General features: G+C 44.5%; 1 protein-coding gene across 8 annotated transcripts in view; it reads right to left on the reverse strand.

Annotated features, from left to right (window-relative positions):
- Positions 1–20,900, reverse strand: part of LOC126186955 (diacylglycerol kinase theta) — a 703,899-nt gene that overhangs the window by 492,054 nt on the left and 190,945 nt on the right. For all 8 annotated transcript variants that reach the window (XM_049928254.1, XM_049928253.1, XM_049928259.1 and 5 more), the window contains exon 2: positions 12,826–12,905. In XM_049928254.1, coding sequence (XP_049784211.1) covers positions 12,826–12,905 — 80 coding nt within the window. The remainder of the gene's footprint in view (positions 1–12,825; positions 12,906–20,900) is intronic.

The raw sequence follows: 20,900 nt of genomic DNA on the forward strand, positions 1-20,900 counted from the left end.
AGTAACACGAATAGCATAATGTCTCTCGTATGAAAATGGTATCTGAAATGTCATGTTCTTCCGCTTGCACACATTGAGCGTTCGAAGGAAGTAAATAAGCTTATACACTACACATGGGAAATTTTATATATTATTCTTATGTGGATGGTAAAGGTACAGATCAACCTCATTATTACTATAGCATTTGATGATATAGTACCATGCAACCCAATGCATATGAAATTAGAATTATATTAATACCTTCAGCTGCTGGCAGGCGTTGATATACAGCAACGGGGACAGGTGAAAATGTGTGCTCCGACCAGGACTCGAACCCGGAGCCTCCTGCTTACATGGCAGACGCTCCAGCAATCTTTTCTTTTTTATCACTTTGTTCGGTATTGTTCGTTGCGTTTGGTCTGGGCGGACGTCACAAGACATCCGCTCAAGCTGATCGTTGATTCTTTACTCAGTTTCTTACTACAGAGGGCGAGCAGCCCTCTAACCGAACACGCAGGGCTACCGTGCTGGCAACCATCTGAGCCACCGAGGGCACAGAGGATAGTCGGACTGCAGGGACTATCTCGCGCACGCCTCCCGCGAGACCTACATTCTCACCTCATATGTCCACACACTACATTCGTAATGTCCCACCCCAATACACTCATTACTCGTGAAAGACATTCTTACCAAGTCCCGTAAGAGTTCGGGGAATATGTTTGCATCCGCACAGAAGAAGAAGGTCACACGGCCGGTGTTGCCAGAACTAATAATCGGACATATCCGAAAGAACAGACACCATATCCATATAAGTATACAATGCACATGACGTGCGCGTTGCTAGCGAATGACTAAACGGTATCGGGAAAAGCAGGAGTTTGTCTCCTTATTGCAGAGACGCGTTGTGAACTATAATTAGCTGGCCGACGTGAAAAGCGTTAAATTAATATTAGTGCAAGTGTTTACAGCGAGGCGGGACTGGCACCCCGCCAGTGGCTCCACCTGTGCCCAACAAATCGTGAATGCGCCAGAGGGTCTCCACCAAGTCTTGCTCACCGTGTCTACTAACGCCTTTTTGCACGTTTGCCGGACTCTGGACTGTCCGATGTGTAATACGAACAAGGGAGCCGGAACATAACGGACATTAGATTTGGAACACTTGAAACAACTGACACAAAATACGAGGAAACAAACTAGTGCTAGTAATAAGTCTTTGGGGAAAACAATGTCATCATAAAACGGGGTTATGAATTATTAATTTCGAAAACTGACACGGGTGATGGCATGTGATAACAGGAGCAAAAACCTTCCAGCAAACTTGTGTCCGCAAGCCGTTTACGAGATAATGCCGTAAAAGTGGCTCAAATTTCATTCATGAATGGAGAATGTGATACGTGCGTGATGGGGCACCGGCACATTTTACTGCTGATGTAAGACGACATCTAACGCACCAATACAATCCAAGATAGGTCGTGCAGGGCCCGTACCTTGGCCTCCAAGATCATTTGATCTCAATCCTCTGGATTCTTCTGTCTGAAGCCGTCTCATTAATTAAAAGTATAGCACTCTCGTTGACGCGACTAACGAACTAGAGCAGCGAATTGTACAGCCTTGTCGAGATCCACGAGATGATCCGCGGGTGTTTGAAAGAATTTGTGACTGACTGCAGAGCCGAATATAGTATGGCATCCAAAGGCGAGGAGGCCAAGTGATGAGACATCAGTGTGCTGTAAAATGTAACATATGACGTGCTGAAGTAGTATTCCATTTCTTGTTAAGGTACACCATGGTGAAATTTTAGCAGAGTTAGTCAGATTTTCTGTACAACTTCTAGTTGGCAGATTTCCTTCACTGCCGGCCGATGTAGCCGAGCGGTTCTAGGCGCTTCAGTCTGGAACCGTGCGACCGCTACGGTCGCAGGTTCGAATCCTGCCTCGGGCATGGATGTGTGTGATGTCCTTAGGTTAGTTAGGTTTAAGCAGTTCAAAGTTCAAGGGGACTGATGACCTCAGATGTTAAGTCCCATAGTGCTCAGAGCCATTTGAACCATTTTTCCTTCACTCAGTCGCGTGATTGCTGCGGCCAAGTAAGTCGGGAAAGATAAACAACGAAAAATTCACTGATAATTCTGATCAGTTATGTACCTAATCAAGTCACATGTATCCTTGCCGACGCAATTTCCAAAGAGGTTTGCTTATGTAAAACCATATTTATATTTGTTACACTGTTTGAGGGCTTGTAGTGAGGACCGAGTAGATACCTTTTTCAATATGTACGAACGCTTCTTGTGCTTCAGGAACCCACGTAACGTGAAATATTCCAATCTCCAGCGTCTGTTGGGAGAGAGAGCGACCGAAATTTTAGGCGATTCCAGCAATTACTACATTTGTAAGCAACATACGAGGCCTTGCTCAAAAGTAATGCCTCCGAAGTTTTTATTCTGTTCTCAGTATAGGTTGAGGTATTACGTCATGCATATTACTCGGTCGACTTTCCTGCTTTGGTGACGCAAGCTGCAACCCTCTGCCGCTAGAGGGCTCCGTATTGTACCGTGTAACATGGCGATGGGTAATGTAACTATGTCGGTGCGCGGAAAACAGACTGCTGTAATTGGGTTTCCATCCACAGAAAACGAGCCTCTGATTGAAATACATAGAAAACTGAGAGCTGCGCACGATGACGACTGTATCGACATTAGTAACGTGTGACGCTGGGTTGTTCTAGCTCTTGACGAAGGAGACAGTGGGGCTAACCTCGACGTGTGTTACAGAGCTCGGATTGGACGAGCGCGTACGGCAACCGACGAGACTCGTCGGAGTTTGGTTGATGAACATCAAAGAAAATCGTCGGATAACACATACACACCTTTCACGTAAGTGTGGCATCTCACGGGAGCATGCACGGGCCATAACTGCAGAACTGCAGTACAGAAAAGTCTGTGCACGGTGGGTGCCTCGAATACTTACTCCTGATATCAAACAGAGGAGAATGGGCATCTGTTAACTTTTTTTTGTTTTGAGCGTGAGAGTGTCGGATTCCTTACCAGGTGGTGAAAGCTGGGTTCACCATGTTGACGCCCAAGACAAGAGAGCAAACTTAAAGAACTTAAAGAATTTAAGTTTGATAGGATGTAGCTGTGGAAGCAGAGGTGAGATTGGAACATCATCAACAAAGTGAACCATTTTACAGGGACGATGTCAACAAACTGGTCTCTCATTGGGAGAAATGGGTTCGCCAGGATGACTACGACATAAATAAATATGGACATGTAGAATAAAGATATAGAATATTAATAAAGTTTGTTTTATTTGAGAAGTTTTAAATTTTCACATAAAAAATTCGGAGCCATTGCTTTCCAGAGTGTCCTTGTAGTAAGGACGTAATATTGCTCAGTGCTAACAACTTTAGTATTAGAGGAAAGAATTCAAAGCTCGCTCTAAAATACAAGATTCAAAGCTCGCTCTAAAATACAACCCCTCGAAGTGTGAAATGGGAGTTACAATATTATTAGGTGTATTTAGACACACTCTCTGTGCGCTAATCATGTGATACGTCTCAGTGGTGCCCTAAGACAGTAATGTGCTTTTAAAAATAAACCGATAGTCGTGGGATGCACGCGATAGAATAAAAGAACAACATCGGTAACAAATTACGTCTGTGTCGCTGATGTTAATCGTCTCTCATCGTTAATTTGTATTTACTCACGACATCGGAATAAGGAGCGGAACAATAAAGTTTCATAAAATAATATACACTATCAGACGAAGATAAGAAGTGTAGACTTAGCCCTACCTTTGCAAACATAAAACAAAGATTTAGTTAGAAATACCTACTCGTAGTTTGGTACAAGGTTATCTTGCATTGTACTCTACTTGCTGTGTTACTTAATTATACTTGGATTTGCGTTTTCAAAATCCAAATTCAATTCTGATCAAGCAACACAAGATCAACACAAGGCGTTACTTCCCTTCTTCGAAGCATCATCAAGTATAACTGGAGGAATCTTATACGGACATGGGATTGAAACTGTATTTTGTATGCTTAAGGAAATCAAAGAGACGTTGCGTCCTGTGAAGGCAAACATAAAACAAAGATTTAGATAGAAATACCTACTCGTAGTTTGGTACAAGGTTATCTTACATTGTACTCTACTTGCTGTTTTACTTAATTAGACTTGGATTTGCGTTTTCAAAATGCAAATTCAATTCTGATCAAGCAACACAAGATCAACGCATGGCGTTACTTCCCTTCTTCGAAGCAACATCAAGTATAGCTGGATGAATCTTATACGGAAATGGGATTAAAACTGTATTTTGCATGCTTAAGGAAATCAAAGATACGTTGCGTCCTGTGAAGGCTAGTCAGAGTCTCAGAATCCCAAACGTTTATAACATTTCGTGTGAATGTGGGAGTAGTTACGCACGACACTCTATTTTAATAGTTTCCCGTCGCTGCACCGAGCATCACATGAAGTACGAAAATTTGCTGTTGCCTAAAACAGTCTTCCGAATCTTGTTTGAGCAGACACGAATTCTATGCAAAACTTCAGACCTCTGGGACTGAGTCACCAAAGAGACTGCGAAAACTGGAAAGTGGGTAGACAACTTTAACAGATAACGGGCCTCTCGCTGAGCTGTGCGTGGAGGCGGGCACTTAACACCGCAACTGCACTGGTCCTTTTTTTTTTTTAATTCTGTAGGTAGAGCGGGCTGATCGAATAATAAACAACGACTGAGTCAGGGGCTATTCAGCCAGATAACAGCTCGGACTACTGTAGAGGATTAACACCAGAGCAGTTCATACAACAAATCCGTCGCTTAAGACTTTGTGTTTAGGGGGTAGTGACATGTCAGTCGAACAAAAGGAGCTTAGGAGACGGACTATCGTCTTTCCATTCGTATCTATCTTCATAATAAACACGCAGACAAGACACTGCTCATCACATCCAGCTTATAAGCTGTCCATACCATATCAGCACACATCTGACTCATTGCTTCCTCACGTCGCAGAAAAGTGGACGGGCTTTTTTAGCTCGTTGTCATGAATTCAGTGTGGAAGCTCGCACCCTGTCACCGACGCAGATACTGAGCGAATGGATTCGACACTCCTTTCTCGTCTAAAAACTTTGTCTTAGAGGACTTTCTTTTCTTTTCCAACAGCTGCAAGCGCGTCAAACGATGCTTTCGGTCATAACTGGCGAACTATAATTTTTTCAGCTGAGGACACCACCTACGTCTTTACATTACGTAGAAACACTGTGTGGAGGGCAGCGGAACACAGATACTTGTGCACTAGCACTAGCTCATATGAAGTAACCAGGAGACCACAGTAACGTAGCGAACAACTTGCGCTGGAACGCTGGGATAGGAGACGATGAAGCAGTCACAGATTGTGTGTCTCTGAGAAGCATTCCATCACCAGCGCCCTGGTCATTCTTTAGTATAACTGAAGAAAACGTTTATATGAACAATACTTATTACAGCGTCCGTACTTCTTACTACTTAGCGACAAACACCAGATATAGCGGTTACATTGCTTTGCCATTCTTAATTGACTCAGATACTTAATATCTTGCAAACGCGATAAATATTTTTGAGAGCCATAAATGGAGTGACTAATACTTAATATCCGCCTCACAGGGCGATTCTCACAAACGTTTGCGAACTACAGCCGACATATCCAAACCTACCCGATAATACTGAAACTGCAAGTAAAGGGGAAACTGAATGGTGAATACGATCGATCACTGTTAGGCATGCTCAACGGAAGTATTAATGTCCTCGCAAACAATACTAATAGTGACTGTTAATAGTGACCTCAGTCTTTTCGCAGATAATGCAGTCATCTATAATGCAGTGTTATCCGATAAAGGGTGCAAAAATATTTAGTCAGATCTTGATAAGAATTCAAAGTGGAGCAAAGATGGGCAACTTGTTTTGCTCGTACAGAAATGTGAATTTATAATTTCACATGGAAAAAACGTAGTGTCCTATGACTACAATATCAATTATTTTATTTTATTCATCGTATGGCAATACATATACAAAGATTACAAAACTAGTACAAGTCAAGGTGAAAACACAGCTCTCCAGTGTAAAATGACCCAAGTGACAACAACTATATGTGGGTATGAAGGTCTTTTATGTATTATATCCCAACACTCGTCGCTGTCAGGAAATCTTCAAAAGTACCCTTGTAGGCACGTGTGGAACATCTTGGTACAACTGTCTGTCGTATCGCACCACAGTCACACGATAGTGATGAAGATTTGCCCCACTTGTGGAGAGAGTGTGCGTCTTCCACTTCCTGTTCGGATGCGGTTCACGACAGTTCAAACTGCCCGAGCCTAGTCGAATGCAGGGAGATTCTTGTGGATGCAGAGCAGTTTCAGGCACTGTGGAGGACAGTTTAGCTGCCAGCAGCGTTTCCACTAGTCGATGGTACTGAATCCCATTTCCTCGAGAGTCCTGGGTGTGATAGGAGTGGGATGTTTGATTTTAATCTTTTTCGGTGCACAGGTAATACACTCCTGGAAATGGAAAAAAGAACACATTGACACCGGTGTGTCAGACCCACCATACTTGCTCCGGACACTGCGAGAGGGCTGTACAAGCAATGATCACACGCACGGCACAGCGGACACACCAGGAACCGCGGTGTTGGCCGTCGAATGGCGCTAGCTGCGCAGCATTTGTGCACCGCCGCCGTCAGTGTCAGCCAGTTTGCCGTGGCATACGGAGCTCCATCGCAGTCTTTAACACTGGTAGCATGCCGCGACAGCGTGGACGTGAACCGTATGTGCAGTTGACGGACTTTGAGCGAGGGCGTATAGTGGGCATGCGGGAGGCCGGGTGGACGTACCGCCGAATTGCTCAACACGTGGGGCGTGAGGTCTCCACAGTACATCGATGTTGTCGCCAGTGGTCGGCGGAAGGTGCACGTGCCCGTCGACCTGGGACCGGACCGCAGCGACGCACGGATGCACGCCAAGACCGTAGGATCCTACGCAGTGCCGTAGGGGACCGCACCGCCACTTCCCAGCAAATTAGGGACACTGTTGCTCCTGGGGTATCGGCGAGGACCATTCGCAACCGTCTCCATGAAGCTGGGCTACGGTCCCGCACACCGTTAGGCCGTCTTCCGCTCACGCCCCAACATCGTGCAGCCCGCCTCCAGTGGTGTCGCGACAGGCGTGAATGGAGGGACGAATGGAGACGTGTCGTCTTCAGCGATGAGAGTCGCTTCTGCCTTGGTGCCAATGATGGTCGTATGCGCGTTTGGCGCCGTGCAGGTGAGCGCCACAATCAGGACTGCATACGACCGAGGCACACAGGGCCAACACCCGGCATCGTGGTGTGGGGAGCGATCTCCTACACTGGCCGTACACCACTGGTGATCGTCGAGGGGACACTGAATAGTGCACGGTACATCCAAACCGTCATCGAACCCATCGTTCTACCATTCCTAGACCGGCAAGGGAACTTGCTGTTCCAACAGGACAATGCACGTCCGCATGTATCCCGTGCCACCCAACGTGCTCTAGAAGGTGTAAGTCAACTACCCTGGCCAGCAAGATCTCCGGATCTGTCCCCCATTGAGCATGTTTGGGACTGGATGAAGCGTCGTCTCACGCGGTCTGCACGTCCAGCACGAACGCTGGTCCAACTGAGGCGCCAGGTGGAAATGGCATGGCAAGCCGTTCCACAGGACTACATCCAGCATCTCTACGATCGTCTCCATGGGAGAATAGCAGCCTGCATTGCTGCGAAAGGTGGATATACACTGTACTAGTGCCGACATTGTGCATGCTCTGTTGCCTGTGTCTATGTGCCTGTGGTTCTGTCAGTGTGATCATGTGATGTATCTGACCCCAGGAATGTGTCAATAAAGTTTCCCCTTCCTGGGACAATGAATTCACGGTGTTCTTATTTCAATTTCCAGGAGTGTACATCGTTCAATAATGGAATGTCGGGGTTATTAGCCATCTTGCGGCATTCACATAGTAGTGCGCTCTTCCATCAATAAGTGGAATGTAGCTCAAGATGGGTAACCAGAATATGGTAGTACAAGTCAAGTCTAAAAATGAGACTGCTTTCATTTCACATGTGTGTCTTATTTTAGAATATTGCTCAAGTGTGTAGGGGCCCATCGCAAATAGGACCGACAAACGATTTGAACGTCTGTAAAGAAGGACGGCACGAATGGTAACAGGTTGTTTGACTCACGGAAGAGCGTCAGGAAAAAGTTGAAATTCCTGAATTGGCAGGCTCTTGAAGGCAAACGTCAGTTCAAAAATGGTTCAAATGGCTCTGAGCACTATGGGACTTAACTACTGAGGTCATCAGTCCCCTAGAACTTAGAACTACTTAAACCTAACTAACCTAAGGACATCACACACATCCATGCCCGAGGCAGGATTCGAACCTGCGACCGTAGCGGTCACGCGGTTCCAAACTGACGCGCTTAGAACCGCACGGCCACACCGGCCGGCTGCAAACGTCAGTTTTCCTACGTAAATATACTTACAAATTTTCAAGAACCAATGTTAAGTAAGGAATCTAGAGATATTCATCATCCCCTTACATATCGCCTCCGTAAGGACAGTGAAGTTAGACTAATTACGGCCCGCACAAACGCATTTCACCAATTATCCTTTCGCGCAACACAGGGTACTGGAACAGGAAAAAATCCTAATATGTGGTACAATGATAAGTACTCTCTGCCATGCACATTATAGTGGTTTACAGAGTACTTACGAAGGCGAAATAAAATGCAGTAGTAACTTCCTTATCACAACTATGCATGGTATCTACTATAGTAGAATCTATCAGTCAGCAATTCCTAAAGTACCAGATAACATTTAACATGTACCTCTGAAACATGTAGTAAGTCTTACATGATAGTGCGTCACAGATATTGAATATAAATTGGACATATAATGAACCACGCCTTCTTTACCGACAAAGGTTACACATTAGTTTAAGGCACTCCAATCATCTTAGTAAGGAGTGTGATTTAAATCCCGGTCCAGTGATGCTGATCTAGATTTTCCATACTTTCCGTACTGTGGTCGAGGTGCGCCTTCTGAGTGATTCCCAAATCGTGTGTGCTCGACATGTGGAGCAGTGTACCTGCGATGCTGTGTAGGCTCTGGGCTATTCACGTGGAACCGTCTCATGGGAGTACCCTGTGGAACATTTTTTTTCTTTTTACAGCTATTTATTTTGGCCGACTGTCAAGAAGGTCAGATGGACTGCGGTTTCTTCTGTTTTGTATGAGTTTTTGTTCATTCTGAGGGAGCTAGTTTGCAGTGAGCGCTTGTTTTTATTCTCTGAAATTATTTTACCGTCTAATTTAACTAAATGTCTTACAAACTAAAAACTAACAGTTGATGAGATCGAATATTGGATAAATCTTCTACTCCGACTGCTCTTGTCAAAAGCCACAGGACTGTACTGTCTCGGAATTGCAGTGAGTGTTGCCCTCTACCGGCTGTTTTCTAGTTGCATACCTACTTTAGAATGCTACACTTACAACCAGCACCCAAGTCAGACCCAGCCTCTTAAACGCTAGAGCCCTGACTTCCTAGATGTATTTGCCTACATGTGGTTTACAAGGCTAAATGGTGCTGCTCCATCATGCATACAGCTAGTACTAGTAACAATTTTAATGATTTATCCTTATAAAAAAATATGTTGTGCATAGAATTAGAGCATATTTAGAAACTATTGGTCTGGTTTTACTGAATGCTGCTATATAAGGTGAACCAGAACTCCGCAGATAAACTTTCAGTACAGATAAAAACTAGGAAAAATGTCTAGTAAACATGGGCTCTTAAACGCATACCTTAACGACAATGGCCTCTAGGCCATCTTCGGTACTGTGAGACAAATCGCTTCTACTGAAAGCTCTTTGCTTTACACGTTTTGAGAAATTTATATGGACAAAAACAAGAATGAAGCCCCAGTAAACATGGCCTCTGAAGGGCCACTTTTTCATCTTCGCTGCTGTGCGACACATCTTTTCCACTGGACAAGTGCTCATAGCTCTTAAGGTATTATCCAGTTCAGACCCCGTGTTTACCAGACATTTTTATTATTTTGATGTGTACAATCCCCTCCGAGAGTTGGTCGGTAGAGTTCTGTCTTATTCTGTATGCGTGCCGAACGTCCGCAGAGGTCTCGGCGTCTTACAGGGCTACATTGTCATCGAATTCTCGGCATATTGGGGCGATGCGATGAGTGCCTCCTAATCTTGAAGAAACCGCACGCGTACTCTCAGCACTGCACTGACCACTACAGTGACATCATTACTCGTACAATATTGTGTTTGAGGTCTCCTGAACCATTCTCTCTGATACTACAGAGATCTTGATGGCGACTGCATTTACTTTGCCCCACATTCCACACTACCTTAATAAAGAGTATAGAACTGCAATAGGTGGCAGTGGATGCCTGTCAGAACTGTACAAGACGCGTCCTCAGACATGTTTCAGGTTCCAGTTGCTTCATTTTAAAGGGTTTCTCGCTGCGTGAGTTTGCACATTTTCTGATGTATCGGACGAACGTCGTGTCTGTTTAAGAACTGAACCGCGTTACAAATGAGCTTCACAAGTTGCATCCTTGTGCTTTTGCAGCTATTTTCTGAGAAAGAATACGCTCTTCTATGCTTAAACGCGGTCTGACAAGTGTCCACACTCCGCAGTGTCAGACGGGATTTGCTGATTGAGCGTCATTCCATTTAGCTTGGGCATGTTTCTCCCATTTTCAATAAGTGTCATCGAACAGGCGCACAAAGCTATAGGTCTACTTCTCTGACTTCGGTCTGTTGTAGTTTTCAAACATGTTTTATACTCGAGTATTATAACGCTTCCAGAGACCGGAAATCTCCTCTGTAGCAATCAATGTGGATTCCAGAAACAACGATCGTGGGAAACCCAGCCTGCTCTTTCGCCCACGAGATACAGAAACCAGTAGATACTGACGTCCAGGTTGATGCTGTAGTTCTTGTCCTCTTGAAAGTTTTCCATACATTTCCCCATTGTGACATATTGATTGTGCATACAGAATATCAGAGTAGGTGTGTGATTGCATTGAAGAGTTTTTTGCAATGGGAACATGTCAGGTCATTCTCAAAGGAGAGAAATTTTCAAACGTAAAAGTAACTTCTGACATAGCCCAAGGAGTTGTTATAGGACCATTACTTCTCGCAACATATATATAAATGAGCCAGTGGATAAAGTTGGAAGTTCCAAGAGGCTTTTTGCGGATGATGCTGTTCATGTCCCACTTCACCGCGGGGTCGGCCTTTTTACTATGGATTTGGAGATGTTAGCGTCAGAGGGTGGCCAGATGCCCTTCCTGTACCCCCCCAGGATGGAATGAGTGTACCCCACGTGTCTGCGTCTAGTTTAATCCATGAAATAGTACGAATGTGTTCAAATGTCTGCGACTCATGTAACTGAGGTGGGTCGTGGGGATCAGCCCAGTATTCACCTATTGGGATGTGGAAAACCGCCTAAAAACCATATCCAGGCTGACCGGCACACCGGCCCACGTCGTAAATTCGCCGGGCGGATTCGATGCCAGCACACCCATCCGAGTGCAGGAAGCAGGCATTAGCGCTCTCGGCTAACCTGGCAGCTGCGCGGATGATGCTGTTGTTTACAGAGAAAACCCGACACTAAAAATCTGTAGCGAAATGCAGGAAGACCTGCACAGGATCGACACTTGTTGCAGGGGTTGTCAGTTGATCCACAACGTAAACAAATGTAAAATATATTGCATGTAAAAAGGCAGAAAGACACGTTATTGGATGATTACACGATTGCAGAACAATCGCTGGAAGCAGTCACATCCATAATCTAGAAGTGATTTAAAATGGAACAACCACATAATACTAATCACAGATTCCAGGTTCACTGGAAGTGTATTCCGCCTACAAAGCAGGTAGCTTGTAAAACCCTTGTTCAACCACTACTTGAATACTGCTCCTCAGTCTGTCCGTACCAGCTGGGACTGATAGATACCTTAATTAATTTAGACCAAAAACGCTGCTGTGAATGTTGGGAAAATTATTTACTAACCACACATAGATGACTGAATCCAATGTGTGAGCTGCAACCACTAGCTCCACGAAACATGCTCTATGTATGTGAACATGTGTGTAGAATATGGGAGGAAAGATTCTAAAGAACAAAGCACTAAGAAATAATCTATTTAAATTTGTATCTTGTACGCTATAAATCGAAATTAAAATATTACGTAAGTTAATGTTGTAAATTATGATTCATCTCATATTGGTACTCAGTTGTACGCATATAATTGTCTTGTTGTCTGTTATAGACCTCTGTTATATTTAAGTTCCAGAAATCAGCTTAAATTTTATTTTGTTGTAATTATTTTGCAGGCGGAATCTCTCCCGCGGAAGATCGGCATCTATATAGGTTTCCAGGGAGAGGCCCCGCTTATGCAATTCCTTTGTTCCTGCTTTTCTCCCTTTCATTTACGCTTACCGACGTTTTGCTCATACGTGATATAACGCAAAAATTTTAAACTTATGCTCCATTAGTTTGTAACAATATCTAGAGTAATTCTACAGCGATATAACAAAATGTACAAAATATGCGGCACCTGTGCCGGGTTTACCGTATAGATAATGAGGTGACACGTACTGGGAGACAAAGGTATCGAAGATTGTGTGATCTCTCGCTCACCATTCTCTTATTGCTGAGTGGGTAAGGCGTCATAAACAGATGACATGAGATGTAAATGTGTGGTTTTCTGCTAAACAGACGCGCGGCCACTGCTTACGGCAGCTGCGGACACAGCTGTGTATGGTACTCACCTTGATGAGACTGGCTGCGATGCTGGAGCAGGGGGAGACCACGGTCTTCAGGCAGCGGTCGTGCACTACGAAGTTGCACACTGAAACACGAAGAGTGCACTCTGTTAGCTACCTGCCGCAGCAGCGCGCGACTTAAATTATAGGTATTCGTCATCAACACTGTCAACCATCGCTAAGTTTTGTCGCAATTTCAGAACTCAGTATGTGAAGTTAAGATATCCATTACGACTAGACAGAAACGATGAGGAAGAGCTTTAGTGCTTTGCTGAGCTTTACAAAAAATCTCGGCTAATATAAACAAACAATGCAGAGAGCAAGAAACATTTTAAAAAACAAGGAAAAAATCGAAATATTACAGAAATACGCATATGTATGTTTACATAAACTCCTCTTTGCTGTCATACATGTATTAATGGTCAGAACTGAAACGGGCACAAACTGGTCTAATGCGCAGAAAAGAAAAGAAAATGCACAACCTAATCTAAACATAAACATTCCTTTATCAGAGTCAAATCAATCAAGATTCACAGATCAAGCAGTGAGTGAAAACAACACCGCTAAAAAAAAAAAAAAAAAAAAAAAAAGTCAGAAAATGACAGGGCAATAAACAGAAGAAACGACAACATGGTCACAATAAACCTACAAGAAAATTAGGAACACGGTAAGTCAATCGCAGGAAGTAAGAATGATGTGACGTGACTGGATAAACGTTGGCAATAATTCATTGCTTATTTATTGGCTGAAAATATAGGGAAATGAGGCCACACATACCGACCTCCGATCATCGCCAAATTGTTCACAATAACAATTAACAATTCTCAGTGCAGAAGTCTTGGAGTAACGAAGTTTGTAACTACAAAGAAAAATGGTATCGTCACACATAAAAGTGTGTCATCAAGCTATATTGCATTCAAGTGTACTGAAGTGTCATACAGCGACAAGTTTTAAAGAAATAAATGTAGGACGGTTAATATTTTAGAGTTTTAATGATATTAATCATATTCACATATCAATGAAAACGGCGCTAATAACCGCACTGTGAGTCCGAAGCACATACGAATAATCACCATCGTTTACGCTACTGGAACCTACTTATTAGAGTCGCTATTACAACTCAGCTGCTTTAAGAACAGGCCCAGATGACTGTCCCAATAGCTTGTAATCCGAAGAGATCAAAGTAATACCTGTCCTTCAACAGCTCCTTGAGTCGCCATTAGTCCTCAGCTCGTGGTCGTGCGGTAGCGTTCTCGCTTCCCGCGCCCGGGTTCCCGGGTTCGATTCCCGGCGGGGTCAGGGATTTTCTGTGTCTCGTGATGACTGGGTGTTGTGTGCTTTCCTGAGGTTAGTTAGGTTTAAGTAGTTCTAAGTTCTAGGGGACTGATGACCATAGATGTTAAGTCCCATAGTGCTCAGAGCCATTTGAACCATTTTTTTGAGTCGCCATTAGAGCGAGATCAACAATGTACACTTTTAGATGTTGTCAGTAATGTGCAAATCTTCTTCACAGTATAAAGTCCATTGCATAATAAATGAAGCATCCAGAGAATAGACGAAATGAAACTTCACGGGTTGAGAGGATACGTAATGTCATGTCAGTGATTACAAAATCGAGTCAAATTTACAAAGAACTTGGCGAAATGAACCAACTTATTAATATGGCCTGGAAGCTTGCAATGATTCGGCTGGGAACGGTGTCATAAAGCCTTGCATCATCTCCTGAGGCAAGCTGACCCAGAACTGTTGTAAATGGTTCTTGGTATCATCGATGAACGGAGATGACGTCCGCCTTGGTCCCGGGGGCAGATTGGGTGATTTACTGGTCACGGGAGGACATCAGCATCACGCATCCAGTGCCATATCTGGACTAGGACTTTCTTACTCAAAATGGTACCATGATACTGTCGCATGAGAGATAACACACGAGGACTCGGGAAGTCCGTTACTTATCGTTGTGCTGCCAGAGTTCCTCATCCACTACCAGCTGTGACCTGAAGTTATAACCGACGACTCCCCACACCTTGATATTAGGAGTAGCACAGCTTTGCCTGCCCGGGCTGCCATCGTACTCAACAGCAGTGGCCATCTGCGGTAGTGAAGAACCACATAACGCGACATTCGTCAGCAGTCAACGCTTCCTGACACGGCACCACTCCAAACGCAACCGTCTATGTTGCGGTGTTATCGGCAGCCTAGCTATGAGACGGCAACTCCCTAGTCCAGTTGCTGCTAGTCTCTGACGAATGATGCCGTATTACATAGATTGCAGGCAATCAACTACTAATTCTTCGACGGCCGGCGCAAATGTGAAGGGGATATGATGTGTTTGCTGGACAATACGCCGATCCTCCCTTTTGGTGGTCAGACGTCGTCGATCGAATCCTTGACGACGAGTGTTCCTGCCCTTCAATAAATTTGGGGCCACAGTCATAATACATTTCTTTAAAGTCAGTATCGCCATTAGACTGTTGTTTACTTACTGTGTTCAAATGGTTCAAATGGCTCTAATCACTATGGGACTTAACATCTAAGGTCATCAGTCCCCTAGACTTAGAGCTACTTAAACCTAACTAACCTAAGGACATCACACACATCCATGCCCGAGGCAGGATTCGAACCTGCGACCGTAGCAGTCGCGCGATTCCGGACTGAGCGCCTAGAACCGCTAGACCACCGAGGCCGGCACTTACTGTGTTACATTTACACTTACACAATCATGATTTCGGCTTCAAAGTGCCATTATCAAGTGTTTTCTGAAAGCAGATTAGACAATAACAGTGAAATACTTAACAAGTGATATAAACGTATAACAATCCATATTTGTAATGCTTACTTACAAGTGTTGTAAATTGTCTAATATGGCATATTGTCGCATTAAAATACACTATTAGACGCATTGTCTAAGAGTCGACATATCTAGCAGAGCTTACTGCCTTGTTTCATTACTGATGTAACAACTACCACAGAAAATAAATTGCTCCTAACCTTTCCTATCCTATTGGACATTGAGTACAAAGACTCACCTGCTTGTAACAGGAATTTCTTTGACCAAGACAATTTGACACTTAGCCAACTGTTATTCAGTAAAGATGGTGTACTCAGTAATGAAACAAGGCAGTAAGCTCTGCCAGATACGTCGACTCTTAGACAGTGCGTCAAATAGTGTATTTTAATACGACAATATGCCATCTTAGGCAGTTTATAACACTTGTAAGTAAGCATTACAAATATAGATTGTTATACGGTTATATCACTTGTTATGTATTTTACTGTTATTGTCTAATCTGCTTTCAGAAAGCACTTGATAATGGCACTCTGAAGCCGAAATCATGATTGTGTAAGTGTAAATGTAACTCTGTAAGTAAACAACAGTCTAATGGCGGTGCTGACTTTAAAGAAATATTCCTGCCCTCTCGTTCGCACGCAGCCCAGCATCGGTTATCACTCAACCTCCGCCGCTGTTCACGCCCCCTATATCCCGCATCAGGCCTGGTAACAACGCTAAACACGAACAGCTCTAATGCACTTTGTTGGCCGTTCTATCTGCCACAGAGAATTGCAGCTCTAATTATTTACAGACTTACCGATGACGTATACATGTACGAACATACATTAACATCTGACCACATCTCGTTGGAGCTTGACTGTTTTGTCTGATCAGCCAAAACATTGTGACCACTGCCCACCGCGACGTTGGATGCCGCCTAGTGGCGTTTCGGGCACGTGACGCATAGCAAACGTATGTAAGCGGAGCAGACACGGGCAGGGGACCACCCTACCAAAGATATTGGCTGCAAATGGGCAAATCCATTGAAATAAGCGACTTTAACAAAGGGCAGATTATTATGTCGAATATTCACGTGCTACTGTATTGAGCATCTGTAGAAAGAGAAAGAAGGATATGGAAAGTACCACTAGGCGCTATATCTTTGGACGTCCACTACTCTCCACAGAACGTGGGCCTCGAAGACTTGTCTGCTCTGTAACGTAGGATAGAAGTTGATCTGTGGCCTCTCTGCCGAAAGAGCTCAAATGGCTCTAAGCACCATGGGACTTAACATCGGAGGTCATCAGTCCCCTAGACTTAGAACTACTTCAACCTAACTAACCTAAGGACATCACACACATCCATGCCCGAGGCACGATTCGAACCTGCGACCGTAGCAGCACCGTGGTTCCGGACAGAAGCGCTTAGAACCGCTCGGCCACTGTGGCCGGCGCCGAAAAAGCAAATGCTGGTGCACACACAAGTATTTCGGAGCACACTGTTTATTGCACATTGTTGAAGATGGAGCTCCGCACCAGACCACCCTTACGTGTTCACTTGTTTACCCAACTACATAGTCGATTACGTTTGCAGTGGGCACGGGACCATCGAAATTCGACGGTCTACCTATGGAAACGTGTGAGCTGTTCGCATGAATCACATTTCTGCTACTTTACGTCCATGGTAGTCTCGACAAACGTCTTCATAGAGGTGAACGGCGGCTCAAAAGACGCACTACGCCACTGACGCTGGCTGGTGGGAGAAGTATTATGCTATGGACAGCATTCTCCTGTGATTGCATAGGGCCTGTGGTAGTAATCGAAGACACGCTGAATGCTGCGAACCACCGGCATCCCTTCATGTTCGATGTCTTCCGCGACAGCGATGTCATTTTTCAGCAGTATCATTGTCCCTGTCTCGAAACCAGAACTCTGCTACAGTGGTTTGAGGAGCATTAAAGCGAACTCACGTTGATGCCTCGGCGAGCAGATTCGCCTGATCTAATTCCTACGAAACCCGTCCGGGTCGCTATTGGGCGCCAACACCACGTCCGCAAATCAGCGGCCAGTTATTTGCGAGAATTACTTGATCTGTGCGTCGAAATCTAATGTCACAAACCTCCAAAAATACACCAACAAACTGTCGGAAACCCGATACGCAGAATCAGTTATATATTTCGTTCCAAAGATGAACAAAAAACTATTAAGCATGTGGTCAAAATGTTTTGCCTCATCAGTGTATATTCTGTATGTTGCATTAACAGTCACCGTTTGAAAACGTAGTCTTACAAGCCGTCTGATCCTGAGAGGGCCTGTCAGGTAATATCTTGTAAACTCATCAAGCGCTGTTATAACCTAATTCCTTAAAAAATTAGTCTTTTTGTTGCTCTGGATGCTGACATAAAGTACGAAGGGTTATAGCGAAAATGTTTCGATCCGAGCGAAAATGTTTCGACGTAGTAGTATTTTATGTCAATGAACTTATTCAATGGATTTATAGGTTCTGGATTCCACACCTGAGGGTCATTGTGGAATGCTTGGAAAATCTCGATCTACAGCTGCCGTAACTCTTCATTGGACTCTAAACATTTTCCAGTCATAAATTTACTTACAAGTAGGAAAAGGTGTAAGTCAGAAGTTCCCGGATCTTATAAAAAGGGTGAATGTTTCAGCTATTCACGCTTCAGATACCTCCCATTTACAAATCCCCTAGGTGGTTGATGGCAGTCGAAGACTCGTTTCACGTAACTGCTCATCCATAAAGATAGTAACAGCTTCACTCTCTGCTTCCAGCGAAACATTGACCAGTATCTTTTCAGCAGAAGAAATTTGCTTCACCCTTTCTTAGCACAGAGCTATCTGCTTCTGCCCACTGCTTTGGATGCCGCTTCATTTCTTGCTTGCAGTGACAGGCCCACCTCTCAACCGTAGTACCAAATCATCAAACAGTTGGACTCTTTTTAAAACGATAGAAGCATTTATGGGGAATTTCTTTCCACGTTTGCTTGTGGCCAAGTTTTAAAAGATGTAAGCGTGTCTACATCCGTGTGGAGTTCGTGGCGTTTAAGCCGCATTTAAGCCAAATTTTGTCATGTTTCATCACACAATATGTGAAAGATGACGCTGCTGTCTGTTGGCAAGCAGTCAATATCAGTGGACCTTCCCATCCCACAAAGGTCGCAGTTCGCAGTAATAGACGGCAAATCATCGATTGACGCTAAATAACGAAAAGTGTGAGGTGATCCACATGAGTTCCAAAAGAAATCCGTTGGAATTCGATTACTCGATAAATAGTGCAATTCTCAAGGCTGTCAATTCAACTAAGTACCTGGGTGTTAAAATTACGAACAACTTCAGTTGGAAAGACCACATAGATAATATTGTGGGGAAGGCGAGCCAAAGGTTGCGTTTCATTGGCAGGACACTTAGAAGATGCAACAAGTCCACTAAAGAGACAGCTTACACTACACTAGTTCGTCCTCTGTTAGAATATTGCTGCGCGGTGTGGGATGCTTACCAGGTGGGATTGACGGAGGACATCGAAAGGGTGCAAAAAAGGGCAGCTCGTTTTGTATTATCACGTAATAGGGGAGAGAGTGTGGCAGATATGATACGCGAGTTGGGATGCAAGTCATTAAAGCAAAGACGTTTTTCGTCGCGGCGAGATCTATTTACGAAATTTCAGTCACCAACTTTCTCATCCGAATGCGAAAATATTTTGTTAAGCCCATCCTACATAGGTAGGAATGATCATCAAATTAAAATAAGACAAATCAGAGCTCGAACAGAAAGGTTTAGGTGTTCGTTTTTCTCGCGCGCTGTTCGGGAGTGGAATGGTAGAGAGATAGTATGATTGTGGTTCGATGAACCCTCTGCCAAGCACTTAAATGTGAATTGCAGAGTAATCATGTAGATGTAGATGTAGAAGCGGAAAATCGTCACGAAGCATGGGAAAGTTGTTGCGAGTAGAAGCAGTATCTTGCTGGAGAGTACAGAGAAAGCGGTGATTTATCTACTTGACTTGGCGCCAAGCCCGTAACTTTGATTATTTATACACTCTAAGACAAAAAAAGGAGTTATGCAAATTGGTCACAAATCGATATTGATACAGGCATCGACAGAAAATGCTAAATTGTAAACTCTGGTTGCCGATGGATGAGTGCGTGTTATTGCAGAACAATTTCGTTGCGCAGCTGGGAAGGATAGTAAGCACGGGACATGTCCCTACCAGGGCATAATCTCTTTGCGAATTTCATTCTGTGTACTCGGTCGGACAATAACGATCCCTCGTGACAGGAGCGTGAACAAATCACGCGGACGTCAGCTGTTGAGAGAGAACACGTACTTGGGCTCACAGATGCCAGTTGCAGTAATTGGCGAATCGCTCGACGTTTGAATATGAGCGATGTCACTATTCGACGATGTTGTCAATAATGAGTGAACCATGGTCGAACACAGCGTCAAGAAGGAAGTGGTCGACCAAGAGAAACGACACAAGGTGAGAACTCAATTATGATCGATCCGACGTGCGATTGGTGCTTCAGCGACCACAAGGACTATTAATAAGTGGCTCACAGTAAGGAGGCTGAGCTCACGGCGCCCCTTGTGCCGACTACCATTGCAGTGGTGTCGAGCACATTCGGCCTGGAATCGCATTGACTGGAGTAAACTGTCTTCAGTGATGAGTCCCGTTTCGAACTAAACCCCAATGACCAATGGAAATGAGCGTTTGGCGTCACTGGCCGGGAGGCCCCTTACGGGGCAGGTCCGGCCGCCTTGGTGCAGGTCTTATTACATTAGACGCCACATTGGGCGACCTGCGCGCGGATGGGGATGAAATGATGATGAAGGCAGCACAACACCCAGTCCCTGAGTGGAGAAAATCTCCGACCCAGCCTGGAATCGAACCCGGGCCCGTAGGACGGCAATCCGTCATGCTGACCACTCACTTATTGGGGCGGACCCCGACGACCAATGAAGACGTATCTGGAGACTCCCTGGTCAGCGGTGGCACATCACCTTGGCTGTCGCTCGCCATATTGCCCGACAATCAGGAGTGATGATGGTCTGGGGTACCATTTCATTTCATTTCATTTTGGTTTTTAGCCGCGGAATCATTACAAACACAGACGTACGTCGATGATATTCTACGCCCCATTTTTTTGCCCTTCATGGCAAGCCATTCTGGACTTACATTTCAGCTAGATAATGCTGGCCCACACAGGTGAGAGCTTCTACGTCTGTCTTCGTACTTGCCAAACGCTACTTTGGCCAGCAAGGTCGTCGGATCTCTCCACAGTTGAGAACGTTTG

This window comes from Schistocerca cancellata, chromosome 1 (genome assembly GCF_023864275.1).
Source record: "Schistocerca cancellata isolate TAMUIC-IGC-003103 chromosome 1, iqSchCanc2.1, whole genome shotgun sequence".
NCBI lineage: Eukaryota > Metazoa > Arthropoda > Insecta > Orthoptera > Acrididae > Schistocerca > Schistocerca cancellata.